This window comes from Fusarium proliferatum (genome assembly GCF_900067095.1).
Source record: "Fusarium proliferatum ET1 genome assembly, contig: FPRO_scaffold002, whole genome shotgun sequence".
Lineage (NCBI taxonomy): Eukaryota > Fungi > Ascomycota > Sordariomycetes > Hypocreales > Nectriaceae > Fusarium > Fusarium proliferatum.
Genome location: NW_022194791.1, coordinates 2,101,395 through 2,117,826, shown reverse-complemented (window position 1 = coordinate 2,117,826; position 16,432 = coordinate 2,101,395). Strand labels below are relative to the sequence as shown.

At 50.5% G+C, this 16,432-nt stretch overlaps 3 protein-coding genes across 3 annotated transcripts; 1 reads left to right on the top strand and 2 right to left on the bottom strand.

Annotated features, from left to right (window-relative positions):
• Positions 1-481: 481 nt before the first annotated feature.
• On the top strand, positions 482-2,400 carry FPRO_03088 (uncharacterized protein; the record flags this gene model as incomplete). The annotated part of the gene is made up of 2 exons (XM_031226738.1): positions 482-749; positions 800-2,400. 2 exons carry the CDS (start codon positions 482-484, stop codon positions 2,398-2,400), a joined length of 1,869 nt encoding a protein of 622 aa, XP_031077245.1.
• Positions 2,401-3,786: 1,386 nt separating this feature from the next.
• FPRO_03089 (uncharacterized protein) lies at positions 3,787-4,988 on the bottom strand (the record flags this gene model as incomplete). The annotated part of the gene is made up of 3 exons (XM_031226737.1): positions 3,787-4,039; positions 4,090-4,686; positions 4,795-4,988. The coding sequence occupies 3 exons, from the start codon at positions 4,986-4,988 to the stop codon at positions 3,787-3,789; spliced, it is 1,044 nt and encodes a 347-aa protein (XP_031077244.1).
• A 7,211-nt stretch (positions 4,989-12,199) lies between these two features.
• On the bottom strand, positions 12,200-15,631 carry FPRO_03090 (uncharacterized protein; the record flags this gene model as incomplete). The annotated part of the gene is made up of 2 exons (XM_031226736.1): positions 12,200-15,180; positions 15,241-15,631. 2 exons carry the CDS (start codon positions 15,629-15,631, stop codon positions 12,200-12,202), a joined length of 3,372 nt encoding a protein of 1,123 aa, XP_031077243.1.
• Positions 15,632-16,432: the final 801 nt, after the last annotated feature.

Genomic DNA, 16,432 nt, shown 5'->3' with positions numbered 1-16,432 from the left:
ATTCTTTGTTCATTCAGTCAGTGTAGGGTGGCCCGGTCATTATGCTGACTCAGCTCGTTTACCAATTGAAAGAACTCTCAAGAGCTTTGAGCTTCATATGAGTTATAGTGACCCTTTTTCGTGATCAAGGTACAGAGCGCGAAGACTGGGACGTATCTTTCCAAAATATACGAATTATCAGTAACACTCAGCTAAGCGGATGAAAGATTGCGTGTCCAGGCGCATTGTTATTCCAACAGCTCCTCCTCGTGTTGAGCAATTCATCAGAGCGTACGGAGTACGATCGTCAATTATCTGCATCTTGACAACAAACACGCGAATTCAACAAATACCTAAAGACTCATCAGACCTATAACGGCCCTTACTCGCCAAGGGGCAGAAACAACGCGTCTACGTCCGCCATCATAGTTTCCTGGAGGACGGCCCTGAACCTGGAAGACATCGAGCAAGTGCCAGACGCAAATAGGCTCTTGATCTAAGAATGGCAATGAACACGTCGGAATTGAAAGAATTCGATGTTGTAAGAGTGGCAAGAAGCGATGGATCAGACACTGGGCCCGGATACTGGCCAGTCACAGCACCATCCGCCACGATTGCCACTAAGAAGACAAAGGATGCGTCTGCGGCTGAGAAAGCTCCAAGGACTAAACCTCAGATGATTCGATTAGCCGAAGACGACCCAAGATTCACAGAGTGGAAAGTCAAACTCGGGATTCTTCTGAAGCAAGAGCTATGTCCAAACCCCGATGGTAAGTTGGCTCCTCTGCCTCATCCTTCTGAGATATCTGACCATATGAAGAGGGGAATCCGTGGCTAGTTGACTTCCCGCGAGGTTACTGGCTATACGAAAAATCTAAACATCTTTGGGTTTCGGGGTATCCTATCAAGGTGAAGCTTTTTAAGAGCCCGCAGGAATTTGCAGTGCACCTGATATGGTTGCTCTCAACATCGATGGACTACCGAGACTGTTGCTGTGCGCACTGCAACGGTTTCAACTCAATGAAAGGGGGCATGGGTGCTGACGACGCGTTGATCATCACGCATGAACCTATCAAAGCTGATAAGATCCCGCTCAAGGTCACGCCTGTTCCACTCCCTCCAATGCCTGGACAGGCACCTCAGAAGCCGAACCAAGTTACACCACGATCACAGTCAACACAGTCTACCCCAGCTACTACAGCACAAAACTCACCAGCACCGACGCCGGTCCCTGCAACTTCAGCCCCCATACAACAGCACGTTCAACACCGACCCCCGGTTCAACCACAGGAGCAGGCGCTCCAACCCCAGCCTCAGTCTCAACCCCAAAATCAGCCACTACTTCAGCAGCAGCCACCTCAAATTCAACAACCCCAGTCTCAAGCACAGCAGCAGGTTCAACAGCAGGTTCAACAGCAAGTTCCACCTCTTGCTCAAGCACAGCCCCCATCGGTTCAGTGGTCATTGAAGTCACCTGTGCTGTTCAGGTCAGGAGAGCTGGTCTGGTATCTGAACGGTAATGCATGGCGCCTTGGAGTCATTGCTTCATCCACTGCGAGTCATCATGAGGTTATGCCCATCGGTCATGGCATCGTCCAACAAAACAATGTGAACAAAACAGAGGGAGAAATGCGACCCTTTTATGCCTTCACCGTACCACCTGTCAACCTCCCCGAATTGAAGGACAAGGAATACGATGGTGTTTCATGGGAGGCTCTCTTCCAAAGTACAGCAGACGGGAACCGTCGAGAGATGATTGCACTCGACGCTTCTAAGATGGCAGCTGTGAAGATTGACTACTCATACTCCCTATGGTCCAAAATGTCCGAAGAGCCGAACATGAAGAGAGTTGCGTACTGGGGTTGCTTTTTTGGGGCTGAGCGCATCGAGATTGGCGACGCGATGCGGCTCAGATCAATCCCGGCTGAGTTGAACGTCCCGGCCGAGACGTGCGTCCTGGGTCTCCGTCGCATCTTCACCACCTCGGACTTCCCTGGCGCCGTCTTTTTCGTCGGCCATATCTACCAGCTCGTATCTGAAGACCAGCCGAACATTGTCCGGGATGAACATCTTCCCGTTGCGTTACGCCATGAGAGCCAGTGGCGCCATTCGGTCGGGGCACAGCGCTGGCGCTACGCACTGATCAAAGAGAACGTCGTGTTCAAGGAACAGTCGATTAGAGGTCGATTTTACCCAACGCACCGTCTCATGCCCATCCTCAACCCGAACGAATTCCAAAACTCAATTATTCAACGTAGAGTGGATGAACAGCATGCCCATCTCAACAACCGAATGGATGGTGTGGGTAGGTATCTTGGTCGAAAGATCAACCGGCTTGACACCCTTGGTGCTTCGGTGACCCATACAGCTAGGATCAGTCTTGAGCCGTTCATCAAGGAAGGAGACCAGCCTCTGGAGTGAGGGATGTTAGAGACACTCTGCCCATATACGGTGTGGCATCACATGTGCCGAGGGAGCTGACAACACGGAGTGATCGTGAAGTTGTTAGATAGTTTTTCGATCATTTAATAGAGGCATGCAAGGGTACCGGAACCATCATAGCCCTTCCAGTAACATCTCAGGCATTTTCTAGAACCACTGCCCAAGACAGCCCCCGGAAGAACCCCCCGTCATCCCCTGTCTCTAGCTCTCCCGTAACACCCATACGCCTCACACTCACTTTCTTGTCCTCCCGATGAGCCGAACGCACCTGTTTCTCCTCACGGTGTCAGCGCCACAACTTTGCAGCGCCTGTGCGATACACACCGCTACACAGAAAGCACCAGACCATGGCACAACTATTGCATCTTGCCCAACACAAGCACCACTTACGTATACTGCAAGTATTACAACACCTGCATAAAGCAAGGTGGGTTGGATGAATCATGGACACTGCGGGGGCAGGGACATCACGTATGTATGATGGCGATGTTGAGGCAAGACTCACGTGTTTCCTGCATCGCTGGGGTTCTTGGATGAACTAGGTGAGGATAGTGGCATGGATATGATGCCACATCCTGATCAGAGCGAATGAGAGGGGATGGGATACATGGAGCCGCTATCACTTGTCTTCGTCAAAAGGTAATGGTGTTAGGTATGAAGGATTGACGTCTTTCTCATTGATGTAGAACGTAGGCATCGCTCGTCAACAGAATTGTGTTTACTGAGAGAATGAAAAAAACACCGCTTCTTCGCTTTCGCCAAATACATTGACAATGTGTGGCACACTCGCTGTGGTATCCATCCTCCAAATATCACGGCCCGCAAGGTATGTGCGAATTTTGTTTGTCAAGACACAAACCACCCCCTTTTCAACACCTCTCGGCAAATCAACCCGTATATCCCCACCTGTCTCCTCTACATCATCTGGCTTTCCTGAATCATAACTCCTCTGTTCGTAAATGCCTATAAATGACTGATGGCTGGTATGCAAAATCACGGAGGCACGCTTGAATGGAATGATCGGGAACGGGATGTTGTATGTGCCGGCTAATATGAATTGCCGTCTCTATGTCGTGAAAAACAAATAGGCTTCGTGTCGAATACTCTTTTGAACCAATGATCCAGGGTGGATGAACCGTGCAACGCGTGACCAAGTAGAAGGAAAATGAACTGCGAATAGGGGGTCGATAGTCATCGAATTTTCGACGCATGATATGAGATGGTTGATGTGCTCTCCGCCCGTCGTCCCTCGCTCTCGCAGCTCGAATGTCGTCGTCGTGTGTGGTTTTGTAAAACGATAAATGAAATAGCCATCCTCTCTTCGTCCCCGACTCCCGAGCTCGATAGTCTCATGGTGTATGCAAGTTATGCCACTTTTAGATTCTCAAGTCGCTCCTGTAGCCTCTTCAATATCTCCGGGTCTGGTTCAGGTTCGACTTTGCGGGGTTTGACACGGGGCGAGTCCTCTGTTTTCTCCGAACCACATTTTGTGCATTTGGTTCCATTTTCAGCACCGGTTGGGAATATCGTCTTGCACTCCTTACACTCATAGTGTGGCACACTGCTTGGACCGAATTCATCTCCAGGATAACCATATGGATACTTCTCTTTCTTGGGACTGTTATCTGGTTAGCCAAGACTTTGATAGGTACTGTAAGGTGAACGTACGGATCTCGAGGACAGTCAGTGCAGCGAACGTGGCCACACTTCTCACAGGTTTTATTACCAGAGATAAACAGAGTCGAACATTCATGACAGGTCCTTCGCACGCGTTGACGAGGCTTCTTGTGGACCAAGTCCTGGCCACCTGTCTTGCTAGGGCGAGTAAGGACGATCTTCTTCTCGTCAAAGGCGTAAGAGTAGTCGGGAATAATGGGGGCGTTCTCCTTGTTGGCTTTGATGATAGCGGCACGTCGCTCACGGCTGGCGATAATCTCGGCTTCGCTTCGTTTGGGAGGGTAACGGGTGCACTTAGTGCAGCGGGCATGCTGGCAGTTGGGACACTCCTTGGCAGAAGAAAAGGTGGAGTTGCACTTGTGGCAGGTTCGTCGTACGCGCATACGGATCGGCTTGTCAATGCGGAGAACAGTGTCGTCGGGCGATCTGGTCTGAAGTTCGGAAACGTTGATATCGAGTCCATAGCGCTCACCAAGCTTCTTAGCACGCTCTTCGATCAATTGGCTCCTGGTGAGTTTGGAGACGCCCTCCAAGCCTTCATATTTAGCCTTGGCTTCCAATTTCTTGTTCTCGGGAGGAGGAGGTTGACTGCAGGCTCGTTAGTTACTGAATGCACGGGAACTGGTCCAGTCAAGGAAAAGCAACAGTCCATCGAGACGTTTCCATCCGAGGAAAGTTCACCAGGGACAACCGTACCTCGTCTGAGGAGTCTCCTCAGCCTTGGCTGGAGGGGCAGGGTTGGTGGTCGAGAGAGTCGACTGACGCTTAGAAGCAGATGAGGAGCCCTCTCGCTTGAGGAAAGTTTTGGTGCGATTAAGAAGCTTGCTGAATCCCTTCTCTTTCTTCTCCTCTCTACGGGACGAGGGCCCGGCCTGGGAAGGAGAACTCATGTTGGATGGTTTGTGATAGCAGAGTTTGGGAGTTCTTTAATGGTTGCTGCTTTAAGTGACTGAAGTAATTTTGAGTGAGATTTGATATGAGATAATTTTATCGTCCCCTCTATACAGTTGTTTATATTGTGAGGCGAATATGATGAGTAAAAATTGGATAACAGGGTATGCTATGAGTCGTGAGGTAGTCCAGAAGAGACGATGGTGTTTGAGCAATCGGCGGGACCGAAAGTAGTGGCGCTCAAGGGACGACAATGTATCCTCGGATAGATAGCGACAGTCCCCGTTAAAGAGACGTCGAGCTAATTAGTCAGGACAGACCAATTCGTATATCGAGCTGAGTGAGGGTCAAGTTTATCAGCCTCTCATGACGCAGTGGATCTGCGGCGATGACCAAGGCGGTGCGATACGGGAATGGTTGGATCAAAGCTATTGACTCTATGAGAAGGATTAAGGAGGGAGGAGGGAGAGAGAGGACCGAGTAGATTTGAGTAGAAAGTTGGTCGAAGGATGATGAGCGAGGGCAGGCGAACTATACTTAGTCTGGCGGTTGCTAACTTGGATGGGACCTCGTGGATGGCGCTACACTCAACTCTACAGTGCACATCGAGCCAGCCTGGTGGTATTAGTGGACCCAGTCTAGCGGCCCGGCGCTACAAAACCAATGCTAATGCTGCAGAGGGCAGAGACAGCGAATGGAAGGCCTGTCCAGTGCAACAAGGGTGAATGAAGGGCAGCCAACCCAATTAGGAATTCGTACGAGTTCGTTGCATCCATGGAACCAGGAACCCCAGCACGGGAAGAAGGGCCTGTGGGGGACGACAACGATACCATGGGAGGGGTGAAAGTTGTGAGTGGTGGCATGTACATATGTACGTATGTATGTCTGTAGACCATTGTAGTATGTCCAATATTTGTTCGTGATCCTTCCGACAAAAGAAATTGACAGTCAGTCCCGACACGGCGGATGGGGAGGGACGTGAGCAGTCGGCCGCTGGCAACCGGGAGGCCTAGGCCTTAGTTCAAGGACGGACCTTGGAGGCTTGACCTCTTCAGGAGACAATCCAAGACACGACAGGACATGCCACTGGCCACGCATCACTACAGTACATACATACACCGCAGTAGCTCGAATTCTGGGGACGGGAAGGGAAAGGTGTCATGCTATGCGCTGCAATGCGCAACAGGTCAGGTCCTTTTGCTCTACCTTCTGGGAGAGGCTCATGCTCTGCCGTCAGAGGCAAAGATTGTGGTGTGAACGATGGATACTCACAGGGAATCTAACCTGAATCACACCCCTGCGGGTACATGATCCAGCACAGTAAGCACAGTATTGCTCCTCCAAACGAGGTCCAACCTCCGTGGTATTTCCCTATTCCAGCTGGTCGGTTCACTGAAATTGTGGCCCAGTTGTTCACAGCCAGCTTCTGGCCTATGCCATGGCCTCTGATGCGGCCAGCTGGAGCGGCCAGGTGGTGGCAAGACTGCGGCACTGTGAACTGTGGTAGCATTTCAGCGGTCACCAGCTGCCACATTGAGAGCCTGAATTTGTTGGCCTGGTTGTCAACCTGCCAGTCAAACGTTGTCGATTGTGTTGCGTTGCACGAGGCGATACGATGCCCCATACACACATCAGCAAAGCTGGAATGGATTATCATCATCATCAGGCAATTGCTACAACATTTAAAGTCGCAGACAGGATAGCTGCTTTCGCCCACGTTATTTCCGCGCGCCCATCTGATGATACTATTGTCAACACGGCACTTGGTCCATGATGCAGCTGTCTGTGAAACGTAAGCCATGACCTGGGCCTTGAGTTTAAGCCTCATGCAGATGAAGCGTGTCACAGCATTCCTGTGTAAGGGCGCACACACATGAAAACCGTTTATCCATGGGACATCCGCGAACCTGGTTGTAGAATGCCTTGATACCCGACAAGAGGGGATTTATGGTTCCAGAGACAGCAGCCTCACATCTCTGTGGTGAATATCGGAGGTTGAAGGTATTATCGCCCTTCCAATGGTAGCAGAAACAGAAACACGACTGCTACAAGATTCATGAACCTAGGACTAGGTATGCACTAGAGAGTCATGGAGCCATAAACGTGCATGATTGGCCAGCACCCCATGTCCGGAGCAGTCCCGAATAGCAGGAACCCGGGTTGCACTGTCCAAAAGTCCATCTCCGACAATTTACCGTTCCTTTGAATTTGGTAGTGGAACACTAGCGGGACCAAAACCCACCAAAACCTCCAGGGCTCAGGGTAACCCCAGGGCAGTCAGATCATCCATCAATTCAACACACCCCGCCCTGGCTTGAAAATAAGAGATCCCAATCAAAACACTCTCATCCCTGCATCGACAACCCCGTTTCCCTTCTCAGGAACCTCACTTTATCAGTTTACGGGGGTTTTCAAGCTTATCACCACGAGCCTTGGCAGTAGCTTTGTGAGGTGTCACTTTTCGTCCACCCGTTGTGTCGTAACGGTTCGTTCGTTGACAGACGAACCAGCTTCTGTTTGTCAGCGCTCCATCGCTTTGGGACCTACCTCGGCTCGCTTGCAGAGGGTCAGTCATTGACAACTGGAAATCAATCAATTAATCAATCAATTGCTTCGTCGCACAGGCTGGCATCATTCATCAGCGTCGCTTGGGTTTCCACAACCAACCAGCTCATATATTCTCTACTCCGTACACTATGATATTACATACTTTGCTGTCCAGTCTGTCAGCAAAAAGTCCAGACTGCGCCTCAATTTCTTTTCCTCAAGGACCAAAGTTGACATGGGCAACCCGGGGTTCGTGGAAAATGTGCATTGGACGGACCAGCTCTTCCTCTCCCGCAGCGGCCCCTGGATTTTTCTACGTTTCATTCGGTCCATCATTGCACTCTCCGAGAAGCTCAAGTCTCCATTCATGGAGACCCTACTCCGTACATGTGCTCGCAGTTATTTAAAATCTTGCTGGGACATATCCTCATTAAAGAAAATGAACGGCCGAGAGCTCTTCATGCAAAGAGGAAATAATCATCCCGCGGGCTTATGGTGCCCATGCTGCTTCGAGTTCTATACTCACATCGTCCTTCACAGGAGAGTTTGCACCGTCCTGCAATTGCAAGGGTTTCTTAATTCTCCCTTTCTTCATTGGACATGGATTTCGGTATGCCTCGATTCCGGCACAGATGTTTAGGCGTTGGCACCATCGGTATCGACATAGAGGTGGTCATCTCAGATGCAAGGGTTCCCATATGGTTGGGCTCTAACTAACTTCTGACTGCCTGCAGTGATGTTCCATACCGCCTCCCCTTGCTGGACTCCTAGCACATTTTCGGCTGACGTTGTTACTGCACTTCCTGAGTCGCAGTTATGAACTACCTATTGGCGATTTGTGATCATGAAGTTTGGCGTGCAAGAAAGACATGATCCCAAGACTGGAATCTCAGACCTGTCTGATCTTGCCACAACCAGACTTGAAGTGCAGAAAAGGAAGGGAAATTCCGAACAAACAATTATGATGTGTCATATCAGTATGACTTGGTGTCAATTCTGACTCGCTGGGGAAGGACAGCGCATTTGTCAAATGCCATTCTGCATCAGATTTTATGCCTTCCGTGGATAGGCGCCATTCATAGGACCGTCAATCCGGGAAACAGGGACACGACGGTTTCTCCCCCGGAGCCACTGTAGCTCGATGCAACATTCCAGCAACTAAGAGGTGGGCCACCGATTTCCATGGCTCAATGCCGTGTTTGAAACAAATAAACGCAAACTGTCAAAGACTTTCTGGTTGGGGAGGCGGATCAGTTTGCTTTGCTCCGTTGGGATCATGGGTCGCTCAACATCTCCCTTGGCTCCTGTACTACGATTTACAACTTGAGCACTTTTCATGGCTGTCTTCTGCTGCATAGCATGACTTGTTTGCATCCAGCGCCATGAGCTGATTTTCAGTCTCGTCCGTCCTGCAGCTTAAAGATACCCGCTGGCACCCGCCCACGACTGTGCCAACCTGGTGGATCGACCCGCCCGCCACTGCTCTCTTGGCTAATGGGGAGCTTGGACGGGGAAAATATTATTAGTTTTGAGACATTTGAGAAGTGAAACTATTGGATACTTTTCTCGAGGGAGTCAGGAGGGTGGAAGGATCTGACAAGAGATGGAAAGGTTGGTGCTAACTTAATCCAAGATATTCATGATGTTCCGTGAACCGTCCCAACGGTAACTAGCTGTCATAATGCACGACGGGAGTTTATCTGGAAGACGGGAGCTGCTGCGTGACAAGGAGGTCCGAGCAACGGATCAGAACTCGATCGTGATGCTAACAAACGCGATCGACGGAACGAGATGTGTATGCTGACGAGTGACAGCCGTTGATCTGCATTTCCTGGTAAAGGGGCTTGAGTCATTCCCAGTAAATGATGATATCCAGCTGACCGGTCCCAGTTCCTGAGACAAGTCGACGGGAAACCTTGAGCAAATTCCCAGCAGCTTGGTCCATATGACCACGTCAATGGAATGTTGCAGGCCTTGACCGCTTCCGTGTCTCATTCATACGTACAGGCGCATATGTGTGTCGTGCACACAGTCTGGATCAGGTAAGGTCGCGAGGGCGACAAGGAGGGGGCCAACTGCAGCGAACGCCTTTTCATCATTTGCATTCAAGCAAAATCCTTGCATTGGTTGTGCTTGCATTGTTTACGAGTCGTGACTCCCCCTCAGCTCGGTATCTGTATAGTGCAGCACAAATATCAGACACATTCCCCTACCAATGTTCGGCGGCGGCGGCGGCGTTCCCAAAAGTCAAGAGAGGAAAAAATGATCGAGGCACACTGATACATTACAGTGCCCAATGCCAACCAGCCAGCCAGCTAGAGCGGAGTACGGAAAATGGTATCCTTCTCGGCCGTGAACCCTGGATCGGCTATCAAAATGTTTTCGGATAGTCTGGCAGGGTCACTGATGGCGGCAGGCAATCAGCTTCAAGGCCACCCATACCTATCGAAGGATTAACTTTGACCCCTACAAGGGTTTAGGAAAATAGTTTCGCGTACGGAGTACCGTCATAAGCAACCGAGCGAGCTAACAGGAACAGAAATGAGAGTGCTCCGTAAAAAGCATGCATCTGTTGCGACAGAGACCCTTGGTTATCCATGGCAGCATTGACCAGAAGCTCACCATTGCTCCGTTCTCCTGATACGCTTTTCTTGGTAGCATGCGAGGGCCTGATTTGGGTCGGAAACAGTCCCTGGAACGGCAAGACGCTCGTCGGGCATATTGACACCCGAAGACGGGTCTGCCTGGGGTGATTACCTTCCTGAGCATTTCTAAGACCTCATGTATTTGATCGTTGCTACATCGCTCCATGATAACTACGGCCGAAATACGGTCGCCGGTTATCCGCAGAGAGCTGCAGCACCGGTGGGCGCTGGTTCAGACGCCAGCTTTGCCCATTGGTCTGAAGCCTGCAGAACACTGGATTGGATTGTAGCTGCATGCTGCAACGCTAAGTATCCCCGAGTTTGAGTTCTTGGTGTCATGGCCTGATGACCCAATAGCCCGGAGCCAGCAGTGCAGAAACCTTCGTCATAACGGCCAGGTCCTTGAGCAGGGATGTCTAATTCAACTGCGTGGCAAGCAAAGTACCATTGTCAACAGGTGCGGCAATAGAACGAATGCTCTGTCGAGATCATGCAAATTATCTACGACAACATCGCTGAATGAAGCAAACATCCGTTCAACATTGGATCCTTCACGACTTCATCAGTGGCGCTGCGGCCCATCCCGTCCCGCGGATCCGTTCCCCGCCACCAATATCCGGCAACTGGAGAGCGCGGCCGGAACACCACATCTCCAGCCGCGATTAACTATTCTCATGCCTCCTGATAGTAGTTCTATTAGAGTGCAAGATTGGCTCCATGATCAGGGACCGTGCCCTGAACGCTGTTGCTCGGAACGCTGCCGGATGTCCCGCTGTCTCGTTCTGAGTTACATAGCGGCTTCCTCACGTCTCTGGGACTGATGAGCTGGCAACTCAGGACCATCGAGTCTCCAGTATATCTCGGAGGATAGAGACTCGGTTCACGCAAGTCTCAGGATCTTCGAACCGCAAAAACTGGGCCCTTGGAGATGCCTTTGTTATGCAGGTCCCTTATAAGTTCCATGCAGCGGGAAGTTGGTCCGAGGAGGAGTTTGGCTCAAGTTGCAACGTTACACTCTACCAAAGTTTTGCGCTCTTTGTCTATGCCACGCGTAATGATATGATATTGCATATTTCGTCTTTCCTTGCAGAACGTCGTTTTGGGTTTACTTCCAAGCATGTGATAGCTCCTGCAAGTCGGAGCATCCGAGACATATTCTATTCATTCGTGAACATGCGAGCAACATACCTTTGATCGGGGATGTTACTTGAGAGAGAATAGCAACAGCAACTTACATACAGGACCTTGGCCGCAAAACCGCAAGTTGGTCTGTTCTCATCTGCCGGATGGACCGGGACTTCTAGGTGCTCCCACTAACACTGCGCCCGTGGAGCAACTACTAATATCAGGGGCATGCCTTCGCGGTTCTCTATTAGTGAGAATTCCAAACCGAACTTTAGTTCAGGTGAATTCCGGTCAAGGAAGGTGTTTGTATGCTCAGTGTCCATTGGTACACCCAGACGAGAAGCCCATCAGTGTAATATCGACCTCTGTGATGACAAGGAACGTGAGAAATGTTGGGAGTAGTAGATCACCTTGCTATGCGTAATACTGTAGTAGATAGCACAAAGTTCACATGTAAAATCTTAACTGTTAGAGGTGCATAGTGACATTGAGCGATTCAGAGTATCACCCTACACCTTCCACTCTCCCAAGAGCTAAAACTAATACAAACCCCGTTGACCACGCCCCAACCTTAACACATTCATGCTACACATATGCGATAAGTGTTTTGCCATTGCGATTTATTGGGAAAATGGGCAATGCTTCTCGTGACAATCACCTCGAATCAGCAGATCTCTGAGGAGAGATCAACCATTTCGCCAGAACGGTTCATGACCATCACGATGTTGACTCGTTCAGTAACGAATTGAGCTCAGACGAGAAAGGACAGATGCCGATAAAAAGTTCAATTGCGTAAAAGATAAGCCAATAGCACCAACACGGTACGTGTTGGCCCATGACATCGAGTGTAAAGCTGTGAACAACAAGGCACACAATGCTGCAGATGCACTAAATTACCACCTCTGTACCCCCTTTCCTTTACCCACGCCCTCAGTTTCCAGCGCTGGGAACTCATCGCGCTGAACGTCCGACGATGCGCCCATTGCTGACAGACCCTGCTCCTCCATGCTCAACTTCAAAGCAAGTTCAAGGTCATAGTCCCTAGACTCGAGATTGTTTGACGACCCCGCCTTGAAAAGCCCAGGCGACGCAGTTCCAGATGTCTTGTTCTTCCTGCCAGACTTGGATTTGTATGTCAGGGAGAATTCGTAATCGCCGGAGCTCGCTGCTTGGGGTGATGGGGGTTTATCATTGACGCCTTCCATCAGAGAAAGGCGGATTGCCTGTTGAATCTGTTGTTCATAGTCGTCCTCGACAGGTGCTATCTCAACCTTATCTATGGAGGCAGACGGGGGAGTTATCATGTCCGAGACACTTGGCTCAGGGGTGACGGTATCAACAGTAGTGGTCTCACTGAATGTCGAGGCCGTATCCAGGCTGGCATCAGCAGCGGAGTCGCTTGTCCGACGTTGTTCCTCGAAAAGGAAGGCTTCCTCGGAGACCATCTGCGCATACCGCAATGCCTCTTCTTCAGTCAGGTCGCCGAGTGCGCCGACGCCAAAACGATTGCGCAGGCGGTTCTGCTCTCGAGCCTTTTGCTCGTTCTCCCTCTTGATTTCAGCCTCCTCAGCAGCGATAAAGTCAATGACTGCACTGCCTTGACGACGACTGGCCAGACGGCCATGAACATCAGAGTGTCTAAGCCGACGCTTGCGTCCTGAAGCGTGACTAGCAGAGCTGTACGCCCAGTACCTCAGAAAAGCACCAAATGAAACGACTCCACGAAGGACGGTTGGATCAGGGTCAAGATAAATCGCACCAACTGCTGAGTAAGTCGACTCGTCAAGAGTTGGGTTCATTGTGACCATGTGTCGAGGCACTCGTCCATTTGATCTTGCGTTGAGAGTTCGAACAGGATCCAATGTTGATGCCAAGGGGTCCCATGCTTGCACCAGTCCATCACTGCCGCCATGGACAACATACATAGCTGAGAGTGCCACGCAGGACACTTCTGGGGAGTCAGTCTGGATTTGTCGCACCGGACTGATGCCCGTAGCCTTAGCATCCTCACGAGCGTTCCAGACAAGTACAGCCCCATCGTCTGTGCCGACAGCAAGCAATCGAGATCTGCGGCCTGGAATCTCTTCCTCAGCCGAGCGGAGAGGATCTTCACTGAGTGTCAGCACTGACGTGCTAGATTGATCCATTGAGGCACTAGTGATCACTGCATGACTTTGACCCTTCAGCCTGAAAGAGCAACTCTCCCACTCATGCAGATGGGACATGACATCCAGTGATGACACTGAAGTAGATGTGACGGATTGAGATATCTTCTTATTGGGTCCCTGTGATATCTCTGCCGCAGTAGTCCCGAATAGTGACGGCTGGACGCTGACGGCGACATCAGGAGCCATGGGAGCTAACACGACTGATGACGATTGAGCATCTTGAGGAACTAGAGATCGAGTGTATCGCTGGATATGTGCAGGACGGTTTTCGGCTAGTCCACAGTCGATGACAAATATGTTTTCACCAGCACCATGGTCGTCATCATTGGCGAAATCGACCTCCAGCTTGCGTTGCATATCCCATCCTTCGCAGACCCTTCGGAAGTGGGCAGGCTTTTGGCGCAAGAACTTTTCAATTTCTCGTGCTTCAGCAGCCAACTGACTCTTACTTAGGCTCATAGAATTGGAAGGCGACCGGGGCGAGTATGCGCCTTTGATGGCGTTTTTGTCCGAATCATCTGGTCGAGCAACACGTCGAGTGGAGTCCAATAGATGCCAGTAAACTGAGCGTCCAGCGAACCAAGCGTTTTTGGTGATATCTTCGCTCTTAGTTGCGTTTTGTGCAGTAGGTGTTTCAGTCAGATAGAATACCTCGCCCAGAGCATTGAGCACAACTATCCATACCCTGGCTGAAGACTTGCGCTTCTGGCTATAGTTGTCGTCAACCTTGAGAGAGATAATTGGAACGCCAGGACTAAGCACCCAACGCGCAGTGACTTCTCCAGGTTGGTATCGCTGCGGTCCAGAGTCGGTTCCTAGGGCGTATGAAGTGACGACACCAAGGGTAGAGCCAGTCAGCATCCCAATCATTGACTGCGTATTCGTTGGCACATTCGACGATTTGGCCAACCATACACTGCACATTGACTCGGACATTTCTGGTATCTTAGGGATATCAGGGTAGGTGTCAACAACACCAGAATCTGCACCAAGATATCGTCCACGGTTCTCATTGACAGGGCGGTAGTAGGGACGACCGCCCGGGAATCCTTCGCCTGCAAGAACGCCATATGGTTGGCTTACATCGAGGACGTTGGGGATTGCTGCGGGGCCCTCTCCCAAACCAAAGGGAACAAGGTTGGGGAACACCTCATCAAGTTGCATTGAGTTGAAAGGATCGACGAATCCCCATTTCTCGATCCTTCCGTTGGTAGGGTCACTGAGTGAAGCTACTCCCAGGTCGGCAGCTCCGTGGATGGCTTTTGGTGGTTTCTTTCCGTTTGTGAAGACAGCGTGAATGTTTGTGACAGCCCATGGCAGCTTGGAGTTGTACGTCAACACAGCACTGGTTTTCTTCCCAGTACGAACAGATGCGCCAATACCTCCAGAGGCAAAGGATGCGCCCGGTTTGCCACGGGCCAGACCTCTAATCAAGCGGGTGCGCAGAAGGTATTCCTTTCTCCATGACGCCATGGGGGTAAGACGAGTGAAATAACGAGACTCGGACTGTATCAGGTCGTGCGAGCTGTGAGCCCACATGTCCGCATTTTTCTTGATCTCGAGTGCTTCATGACCTGGGAAGAATCGTAGGAAGGCCATGCGCCAAGCATGGGAACTGGTGATGAGGGCATAAAAGCGTTTGGAGACGAGAGCGATTGCAGCGTGCGAGTCGGAGTGAAGATGCGAAAGGATATGTGTCAAGATCTCTGAAGTGAACTCGAGTTAGGATACTGTAGGAAAATATCAGGATCAATGGTATGACGCACCGTTTGGGAAGTCTTCAAGTTGCACACCATCAGAGGGGGTGTCGGAACGCTTGATAACCTTGAAGCCCAATGCCTTGTTTGGAGTAGGCGGTGTCATTGCATTTTCATACTCAGAGATGCGCTGGCCAGGAGCTGAAGGTCGAACAGTCGAGCGATGACCCAAGCTCAGTCGACATAGCTCCTCATCAAGTAGGTCGGTATCGACGTCATGACCGGAGGCATGGCGGAGTGCCGGTGCTGAGCCCGGTTCAGTGCCACTTGAGTCTCCGGAATAGACTCGGAGAAGGCCACGCGGGTCATGGTGAAGGGGTCCATGCTGGGAGAGAGAGGCTTTATAGGGGTTGTCTCGGTGAATCAAATGTTCTGTATTCTCGAGAGGCTCTTGTTGCATATAGCTGAAGGCTTGGAACTCGGGGGAAAAGGATGCTGACCGTGCACGAGATATTTGCACAGTCTGGGATGCCGGGGCGAGGGTGTTGAAGCAGTTGAGGATCTTGTTTGTGCGCTGTTTAGGTGTTTCGTCGCGAAGATGAGGTGTTGGTCGAGGTGATGATCGTTCCAAGAGGAAGTTTCCCTTTTTTGCCTCGCGGCGCGTCGAGTTTCCGATCTTGAACTTTGCCGATGATGAGCCGGCGCGAGACACTTGATACACTGATGAGCCAATAGACGAGCACAATAAGACATCGTGTTCGATGAGGTGCAAGATGGTATAAGAATCTGTTATTGAAACGTGTTTATGTATTATCTTTCTGTGTTTTGTTTTTTCTCCTCAGTATATCATCTCCCTTGGTGAGACTATTGTTGCCTGCCTGGTGAGCTTGACTTGAACCATACTGTGAGTCATCAGAGTGTTCGCGATGGAGCCATAGCAAGTTCGCCTCCTGCGACTTAACTCGCTGGTCAGAATTTTTAATACACACTGGAATCTCTTCATCAGGGTGTAAGTTAGCATTGCTGTGCTAGTTAGTACACACGTGGGTGAGGCAATATCTACCTACCCTACGGGGATTGGGTTTTATACCTGGCAGCAAGCTTCTATAATCATCGAAAGCAAGTAAAGATCGCAAGATAGTTTCATTACCTCAACAGCCCTGAACTATTCTCCTAGGACTCCCTGAGCTTGATTAGTTAGTCATTTGAATCGGCTCTGCCAAATCCGATTTTCTGCCAGCCTTTGATTGGCTTGCCATCT